The 10,251-nt window shown below is 35.7% G+C and overlaps 1 protein-coding gene across 1 annotated transcript; it reads right to left on the reverse strand.

Annotated features, from left to right (window-relative positions):
- On the reverse strand, nucleotides 2,131-10,005 carry LOC105164014. Its single transcript, XM_011082558.2, has 5 exons — nucleotides 8,677-10,005; nucleotides 6,743-7,653; nucleotides 5,008-5,307; nucleotides 4,133-4,542; nucleotides 2,131-2,535 (listed from the first exon to the last, which is right to left on the reverse strand). Exons 1-4 carry the CDS (start codon nucleotides 9,830-9,832, stop codon nucleotides 4,135-4,137), a joined length of 2,775 nt encoding a protein of 924 aa, XP_011080860.2. The 5' UTR covers nucleotides 9,833-10,005; the 3' UTR covers nucleotides 2,131-2,535; nucleotides 4,133-4,134.

Here is a 10,251-nt window from a genome sequence, read left to right on the forward strand (position 1 = left end):
ATATATAACATTTATTGATAATTATAATATATATAAATATTTATTAAATAGAAAAATGCTAATTTTTCTATAAAATATATAATATTTTTAATAATATATGCTTTTTTATTTTAAATAAAAACTCACCCCACCCCACCCACCCTCACCGGCCACCGTCCACCACCGCCCCCTCCCTTTTCCTCCTACACTGCCCCTGTGTCACTGGCCGCTCCTTGGGCAAGACAGACGGCAGTGACTTGCGGAGGACGTGCGGGCGGTTAGGGAATACTGGCCGGCACGCAGATGCGCTCCTCGGCCATTGCAAGTGTCTACTCATGGAACAAGAGAAAATATTTTTAAGCCTGGGTATGTAGTGGTGAGCTCCAGCCAACCTTCCCCGTGCAAGACGGCAGCGACGTTAGACAACACCGGCACTAAATGAGCATCTCTCGAGCATGATGGGAGCCTTCAAAAGCCGGCTCTAGGCATCTCAAAGAAGTGCTTAGAGTCCCCAAAATGCATAGGAACTGAAAGGGCGGCAAAGGGCCAGGATGGCCTGCGTTGGGCGCAAAAGCGATCGATAAGCTCCGTGTGACGCCCAAGGTTGCTCCCCGGGCTGTGAGATATCAGGGACAACACCTCTTGTGTGAATGGGTGATCGAGGCAAGCACTCAAAGACCTCGTGATCCAACTCATGGCACGCGCTATCGAGTTCTAACCGTCCATGGGGGTCCATTGGCTAAGATGAGCTGTCGTGGGGCGACGCTGCACTATGGGCATTTTGTGACGCCACGCCGAAAGGCAAGAAGGTATGTCGGGCATGCTGTGAGGGATCAAGGTAGGATGTCGACATATCGAATGGGCCTCGGACTTAAGATGCGGTCCTACTCGGGCGAGGCATAGAAGACGAACACGACAAAGGCGTGAGCCGAGGATGCCCCGAGTGTGTGTTGGGCATGAGACGGGCGTTGCGGGCGCATGCGGAGCGCCGTAATGCCGAGGTGGTGGAGCGATGATGCTCCTTGCCATCGAGGGATGCATCGACAGGTTTCGAGATTGTGGGCAAGACGTATGGCGGCAGAGTAGCTAGTCTGGGGCAATAGCTAAGAGACGCTAAGGTGTGCGTACCGAGAGCCTTGCCGAACATGTGTATTTTGGATAGGCGAGCGCAAGGGCATGTAGTGCTGCGCAGGGATGCGTTCAGATGTCGTGCTAGCGAGTTTCAGTGTCGAGAACATGCGACGGACAGTCGATTTACTCTGAGATGTGCGAAGGCTGGTCGAAGGTTGGGTGTAACTTGAGATGTCGCACTGACAAAATATATATTCTGCTGCGAGACAAAAGAGTTCGTCCGTGACACCCTGCCACCTTCCCCCTCCCTTTGCCCCCATCCTCCTTCCCATAGCCCATCCCCCCTTCCCTTTACCGGCGCCCCCCACCTTCCTCCCTTCTCCTCCGCCTACCCCTCCCCCCATCTTCCCCCTTGATTTTACCCCCACTCCTCGCCGACGCCCCCCCACCTTCCCCTCCCCCCAACAGGATTACCATGAATCAAGAGTGAAAAAGAACTGAGATGAAAAAGGAAGGTAAAGCCTGTATCAAAACTACATTGCCGAATAAATGTACAAACCACAATGAAATTGTAAGAACCCATAAAATAACATGAGTATTGTTACTCATAAACTCCAAAAAGAATATAATTCAAGAAAAAAGTTACAGTTTACAATTAGCACCTTTTTCTCCTCAAGCTTTTTGTATCCAAAACTGGCGAATCTCTATCGCCCTCCTCCCTCACCCACCCGTCGCCTGGCCCAGCTCTCCCCCCTTCCCCATTCCGATCGCTGTTTCTCTCTCTCTCACTCTCTCTCTATATATATATATATATATAACTATTAATTATATATAATATATATTTTTATAGATATTGCATTTATATTTTCTTAATTTATTTATTTATTTAAATATGGACCGATTTACTAGTTCAATTTGAACCTTAAATTCAAATTGGATCCAATGGTTATTAAATAAGGCTAAAAATGTAATTTCATTATAAAAAATTAAAAAAATAAAAAATTAAAGAAAAAAACACTTGAATTACACGAACTCACATGAGGGGTGTAATTGCTCTATTTTTCTTTTCAAAGGGAATAATGTACTATTATTTTTTCACATGGGGATAATTTGCTCGTTTCATATAATACAAGGGGTAATATGCATTTAACTCTTTAGTAAACTCGCAATGGAGTTCTTTTAATTAATCTGCATTAACATGTACATCTAAGTCCTAAAATATGTTACAATTCCCTCAAGACATAATTGGAACAATTACCTTTCTCTACTACGTACTAGATGCTTTCACTAATTGATGATTAATTCATGATCTATTTCATCAACAAAAGTACATTAATCTTTGTCATGGATTATTGTTCGAGCCCTGCAAGCTTGATCAAACTGAGGATTAAGATGATTCTTCAACTCTTGAAGTATCACTTCTTTGGCTGTTGAACTATATATCTTTGTCGTCTTTGATAAGTCTGGTTGATGAACTTGTGGGTTCTGCATATATCACCAAATGTTGCACATAAGAGTTCTAAACTTCAATAATCAAGGAGATGGAAAATTTACATGAGATTCCAAGTGTGTATGAATTCTTAATATGATTATTTGATAATCTCGAAATAGTTTAAATTATCGGGATATATATACCTGAAACGAATGAAGCTAAAATAGGTTAAACGCAATTTATTTTCATTGTGATGTGAGCAAATAAACCCCTGTGAAAAAAGAATTAATAAATTACCTCCCATGTTTCGAAAACTAAAGTAAATTACTCCCTTTCAATGGTATAGATAGAGGGCGTAATTTGCTTCATTTTCCAAAATGCAGGAGATAATTTATTATTTTATTTTTTACAAATTTTTCTTTTTTACTTATTTTTTATATCACAAGGATACCAATTGCTTCCCGAGCTAAAACACGTTAGATATTAAAAAACAATAAGAAGAAAAAAAAAAGGCATAACCACTAAAATAAACTAAATACCTACCAAAGTTACGAGAATTTTGGAGTTTAAGTTTTGCCTTTTGAATGCTCCCTCGAGCACAATAACAAAACTGAATTTTTGCTATATTATAAATGATTATAGCTAAAAATTATGATAAATCATTACTATTAGTTACAGTTAAATAAAATCAAAGCAAAAATATATAAATTTTTACCACCATTAATCAATATTCGCCATGATTTTTAGTTATAGACAAAACATTTACCATGATTTTTGTCATGGCTAATTTAGTTGCTACACCTGCAGAAACAACAGCTAAGAACCACTACGAAGTCATGGTTGATTTGCATTCGCCACGATTTTTCTTTTTTAACTATACTGATTAGTCGTTGCGAAAAATCATATTTTTTCTAGTGAGGCTATGACAGTAGGCAACTTATTGGATATGCACCTCAAAAAAAAATTGTGTATTATTTTACATAAGTTAGTCGGGAAAAACGCAAGCAACCCTCATATTGCTATTGCAAATGAGCAAATTATCCTTCTATAAAAGAAAAAATAGCAATTGACCTCTCCATATTTTTTAAAATACAGCAATTCAATTCCCAATTTTTTTTAGAATGAAGCAATTCTCCTTCCTATCTAAGGAGGTAAATAGCTTCACTTAAAAAGATACAGGGGGTAAATTGCTATTTATTTTCATAGGGGGTAATTTGTTCATTTGCCAAATCACATGAAATATATTGGTATTTACCCTAAGTTAGTCTGTTTGCGGTCTTGATCCCATATTTTTTAACTCATCATATTATATCTATAACTCCAAAAACAATTATAATTTTAGTCTCAGGCCTTAATTCTACTATATTTTTGAAGTAAAACAACCCGCCCCCCCATAGAGCACTTGCTACGTGTTGTTTCCATCTAAAATTTAACGGAATTAAGATTTAGAACAAAAATTATAAATTCTTTTAATTATAAAATACGATGAGTTAAAAAAAATAAAACTAAAATCCTCAAAAAAACAAACTAACATATCACGAGGTACAGGTACATAATTAAGAACTAATGTTCACCATTTTTTGTCCGGTGAAAAGGGAAAATCAGATGAATGAAAATAGATAGAGAGCACATGTCAAATTTGTCGCATACCTCTACTGTAGTACAACTTCTTGGGCACTTGGAATTGGCTGCTCCATTTCACCTTCAGAAGTATTAATAGTTTCTAATGTGCCTTCGGCGACCAGCATTGGAACATGTGAATTGTCATCATGTTTGTCTTTGCTATTATTTGTATGACATTTGGAGCTATCATTAGCTTCTACTACTCCTGAGAGATCAATAGGAGTTTCATTTCCACTAAATTTTGGAAGTTCATCTTTCAGTGCACCAATATAACAATTTGAACTCGTCGAGTTGTTTTGTATTTCGTGATCCTTTGGCTTCTTCCAAGAGTCCTCATGTCTAGTTTCTTCAAGTAGGGCTGAATTTTCACTGTGATTCATATAACTATCAGCACATGTTACTTCTCCGATGACCTTCTCTTGATGCTCGGACAATTCCTGTGCAAGTATCAATGAACAAAGGAATAGATGTTTGTCATTTGGGTGCTTTAAGAAATGGAATTCTCAAATTGGTCCACTATTTTTGTAATTTTTGCCATGAGGACACATTTCAACAAAGTTTCTAAACTTTCCAGAAATTGGGATGTACAAATCATGTGCCAACTTGAATTTGATGACACACATGACTTGCACGCGTGGTTTTCCAGCCACTTTTCAAGTTTCCGGCAAAGTTTGTCCTTAAATAATGAGATTTACAAAAGTGAAGGACCAAATTGCAAATTCTAGTTTTTAAAGAACCAAAATGCTAAACACCTCTAGTTATAGAATAAAGTTACAATAAATCCATATTCACGTATACACAAGTTAAAAAACTACCTGAGTGCTCATTTCACTAAAGAATATAAGTATGTGCTAAATAATGTCGGTTTAAAGGACTATATAAAGCACCAAAAATAAAGATACCTTTTCAGTAGACCGTGATGAACGTGAGTTGGTGTCGAGATCTTTATCTTTGCTAGAAGCAGTTGGGCCTACAGCTTGGAAGTTTTCAATAGAGACTTCATCATTGCTGCTGAAGGGTCTAGAGCTAGTCTTGTTTGTTTGATTGACCATCTCCCTGGATGTTTCATGACCGCTCAGTAGTTGTGAGCTACTATTGGCAGCTTCTTGTGGTTGTATGCCACTTTCAGGAATTTTCTCTTTGTTAATAGATTCAGCGTCGTCGACTTCCAGTCTAGCCACTTGAGAAGGTTCCGATGATTCCTGCCATGTAGGAGGTGCAGCTCTAATAAATCCTTATTCTCACGTTATTCATGTCATTGCAGTTTTAGAGTGCGGAAAATTGAAAATTTGGAAGGATTTCATGTTCTTGACGACATGCATATTCAAAATATTATAGAATAATATCTTTTTCTCCACACACATATAGAGAATAGTGAAAGTTAAAATTCTAGTCCTTTAACTATAAGAGTGGTAATTTTGATTTTGTTCAAATCACTTTTGGTAATTTGGTCGTATAATGAAAATAAAAAATTGCAATTTCAAGACAATTTTACCCAATAATTCATAAATTGGTTGGAAAAATATGTGTTGTGTACGTAACATGCTAATTTGAGAATTTTCGAAAAATTTAGATTTCTTGATATAGAGAACTTTAGGCTAATCTTATAAGATGTTGGACAACTTACAACCTTTATAAAGTCATTTGGTAAATAATATTTTTCTAAAGAATTTATAAAATTTCAAAATAAAATATTTATGATCTTATAATCTCTTTAAAAAAATTATGCTAAAAACCGATCTTTTTTCGTGAGATCTTTTAAACTCTTTAATTTTAACATTCAAGAGACAAATACCTTCACTGTGTTGTAAGTATTACTTTTATCCTTAGTATAATGGACCTTTTTCACCAAAGCAAGAATATTTATTTTATGATTCTAAATTCTAATAGCTAAATATATTAAAATAAGCTATTCTAATAGCTCTAATATCTCATCTATCTAAATATTTTAAGAGCTTAATTTTAATATAAAATTCAACAAAATCTTTTGGCTCTTAAAACACATTACCCAAATGGAAGAAATGGTTCATGTATACAATTCTTTTAGTTTTCCCTACGACCCTCTTTTATAATCAACATAAGCAAGCATATATCTATAAATATATATATATAGATTTTGATCATGTAATTATGTATATTTGGCATTTCAATTTTCTAAGAAATAAAACTTGCGGTTAGTTCATTATTTGATAAAAATTCGAGATTTAACAATATTTTAATTTTATCAGAAAATTAAAAATTGACCAGAAAGCTACACGTGCAAGTCATGTGTCCCGAAATTTAAATCAGCACATAACTTGCACATGTCGAATTTTGGCAAATTTAGAACATTCTGCCAAAAGTATGTCCCCAATCACAAAATTTACAACAATAATGGATAGAATTACTACCAAATGCCAAATACCTATAATTACAGACCAAAATCACAATAAATTAAGCCTATATATATAGTATGACTCATATTACATGATGCAAATAGTTAGAATGTAGGAAATAATGACAGAATAAAATGAAATTAAGTTGACTTCTTTTTATTTTGATTCAGTTGCGCAAAATGTAAGGTTCTAGTTTTACTTTAAGCACATATATATAATTTCAGAACACAGATGTAATTAATTAATTCTACATAGGACTTACGTTTAGCTTTGAAGAATCATTTTCATGTAATGTCGGGGGATCTAAGTTGATTTCGGACTGCTGTTTCTTCTCATGTATAGGGAATGCTACTTTTTCAAGTGAGTCGCCCTGCGAGATAATCGAATCAACTGATGTTTCCAATGTTTCATGAACCTTCTCATGAGGATTGGTAGCTTCGGCTTGACAACTCTTATGGAGCACAACATTTGATGGTGAATGCAACGACGACTGAATACAGTACTTTTCATTCAATGATTCTTCCGTGGAGTTTGACAAACCCTCAAGATTGTTGGTTCTTGAAAATCCATGTCCGTCTGAATCTTGTTTTTTGACCTCGTTTACTTCATTTTCATCTGCTCCAAATTGGTGAGACGAGGCTGCCCACATTTCTCCAATATCACAAGTACTATTCGTTTCCATGTCCTTGACATGTGCTGAAGCAACCTCATCTTGGTACGAGAAGTTTTCGTCGATTGTCAATGGGGGAGAACTAACTTCAGACACCTCAACTTGCAAGTCAGAAGCAATGGAATAGGAAGGAGTACGAAGACGTAATGTATTCTCAAAGTGAGAAGTTACATCATTCAAGTTGTCTCCTGTCTGGTCATGATTTTCGGGTTCCAGAACGATGTTTCTACGGGCCATAGAAGAGAGAGATTTCAGTATTGCTTCTTTATCTAACTTGAAAATTGGTTCATCCTCTTCAGACGAAGACGCTGAGCTCGGGCTCAAAACTTCTTCCGGGATTGGTTTTATTTGAACTTCATCACTGTTCTGTTCTGCATGATCCTGAGTGCTATTGTCATATACTTCAATGACTTCCTTGATGTGATCAACAGGATACTCAGTAGATGGCTTAGATTGAAACTCTTCAAATGATCCTTGCTCCACCATCGGGGCATATGCCCTATCTATCATGAAAAAGATAGAACATTATTCAGTTATATAGACAAGAGCTAGTTCTAAAGACTTGCAAGTTGACAAAATGGCAAGGACATACTTTGACATTACTTTTCTTTCTTTCTTTTTCTTTTTCTTTTTTATCAATGAAACAATTCTTCTTCTTCTTCTTCAAATAATTTCATATTAAATGAATTTGAAATCCACACAAATATAATTCGAAATGAGAATTTAGGAATGTATACTTCGCTGCAACATTAAATTGTCCAAACAAATAGGGTGGATTTGTTACTATGGAAGGAAAAAAGGAAATTTTCGTCCTATAATTTTGATCTGAATTTATTTTGATCTTTTATCTTTAGCAATATTAGATTTAATCCTTTATTTATCAATTTTGCATAGATTTGATCCTTTTAGTCTAATTTAATGACTTTTTTACCTTTTTTATGATAAAAGTTAATAGTTTATTCTAATGCTCTAAGTGTAATATAAACAAATATTTATTCAATAAACTTAGACTCTTATATCATTCTAGGCCAGCATTAGGTACGAGATGCAAACTGAATGGAATATATGGACTAAAATTGGTTTTCAAAACCTGTGTAGGAATAAAAATTGTTCGAGATTGGTTAAAGGACTAAAATTAAGTAATTTTAAAACTTATCAGGCTAAAACTAAAACGAATAAATTTAAAAGACTAGAATTAATAGCAAACAAACTTAAAATACTAAACAAAAGGAGTGATCAGATACAAATACAACATTAGGCAATAATCATTCTTTTCCGAATAACAGAAACCTTTTCCTTCTTTTATATGAATGTAAACTCTTTCAACAGAAGTACATTATTATAAGAAGAGATAGAGTAATATGATATGAATAGTCACATTAATTTGAGCATAGTAATAAATTACCATACATGCTTTCATCACCATTAGCATCAAAATATATGAACATATAGTAAAGCAAAATAAACATGGAAATTTGATAAGTACATATATAGAAACACACAAAAAACAAAAAAAATTCTCGTACCAACTTCACTTTTCGACCTGGAGAATCGATGTCCTATAGGGGAAGCTCTTTGTATAAATCCAAAGTCATGGACCATTGATATTTCTTCCAGGTTGTCGTCAAGTCTTCCTGGTATACAAGACCCTAAGGTGAAGCTCTCATGCCTACAGAACATCACATCCTTGTTAACTGACATGAACTCCTGTTGGAAACTATCCCCTGTTAGGTCAGGTTTTTCCTCCTGTGGATCATAAGGAAGGTCAAAGGGATTCCTCATCGGTATCAAAACAGAAGGGGCCGAGCCAGGGCCAGGGGAAAATGGTGTAGCTAAGTTATAGAGAAAAGGATTGTTAAGTTTAGGTATAATAAGAGAACTAATTTGACCCGACTTATCATCTTTATCCTTGTTCAGCAGTGTCTTTCTAATTTGAAGGTTCAATAATTTTCTTGATCTTCGCCTAGCGATCAAACTCTCTAGCCTTTTGCTCCTTTCCATGTTTGAAATCCCCACTTCCATTGCGGTCTTTTGGTCGTCTTCGTTCCCTTGAGTGGCCTTATAATTCTTATTATCTGTGACCTCTTCCTCATCATCCAAGCCCTTCAAACTTTTGTCCCTATTTTCATGCATTAAACTCTGACAAGAACCTTTAGTATTGCTAGCAGGTGATTTATCTACTTCCACCTCTCGGATTTCCTTAGGGCTGTCTTCCGTCAAGGCATTTTTATCAACCATGTCATGATTATTCAAGTTGGTTGATGAAATTGCAGCCTTTTCTTCAACATTATTATGTTGCGTGTTATCTTCTTTACTGATATCTTTGGCTCTTCTTCGCCGAACAGAATGAACCCGCTTGAAAGACGTTTTACTCCTATCGAGGGTAGAATCTTCTGCTGCAGTCTTGGTGTTCCGATCGTTCTGCTCGTCGTCCTTGTCTTTACACTTTTTGCCATTTCCAAAGTTGAAAGAGATGCACAAAATAATACAAGTACAAACAACAAGAGGAATAGAATAAATCAAAACCCAAAAAGCTAAGGGAAAAGACATGTACAAGAGGAAAATGCACAACAAAGAAAAAGAAACATATGGATAATTTATCGAAAATGTAACACAAGTTTCCGACGATAATTTTATCATTTTCCAGAGAAAAACCTGAACATCATAAGCATTGGCAACCATCTTTCCTTATCAATAAATTATTTGTTGGGTTTCTAACCAGGGTACCATAAAATCAAGAATCACAAAACAAAACCTCATCCTAAGTTCAGATAAGACAGAAATTTCTAATGTAAATCATTAGTAGATTTTTTGATGATGGAAAAGTATAATAGGAGCAATGGCATGCAGATAAGAATTGGAAGACAGAGCTCCTACCCTCGACCGACAAATGTGCCTAAAATATATGAATCTTTGTCTGGTTAATAGTTTTATTTGATCCAGCATTTCAGCCTATTTTTACTACCCTTCTACTATTTCCCGATTTTTATGCATGCAACAGCAATCAAAAGATGGATACTTAAGGATGAATCACATTTCCCACTCTATTATATTTTCTTGGGGTATAATATTGTGGGTTAATAACCTTCTCTCTTTATGGA

This window comes from Sesamum indicum, linkage group LG6, assembly GCF_000512975.1.
Source record: "Sesamum indicum cultivar Zhongzhi No. 13 linkage group LG6, S_indicum_v1.0, whole genome shotgun sequence".
Taxonomy (NCBI): domain Eukaryota; kingdom Viridiplantae; phylum Streptophyta; class Magnoliopsida; order Lamiales; family Pedaliaceae; genus Sesamum; species Sesamum indicum.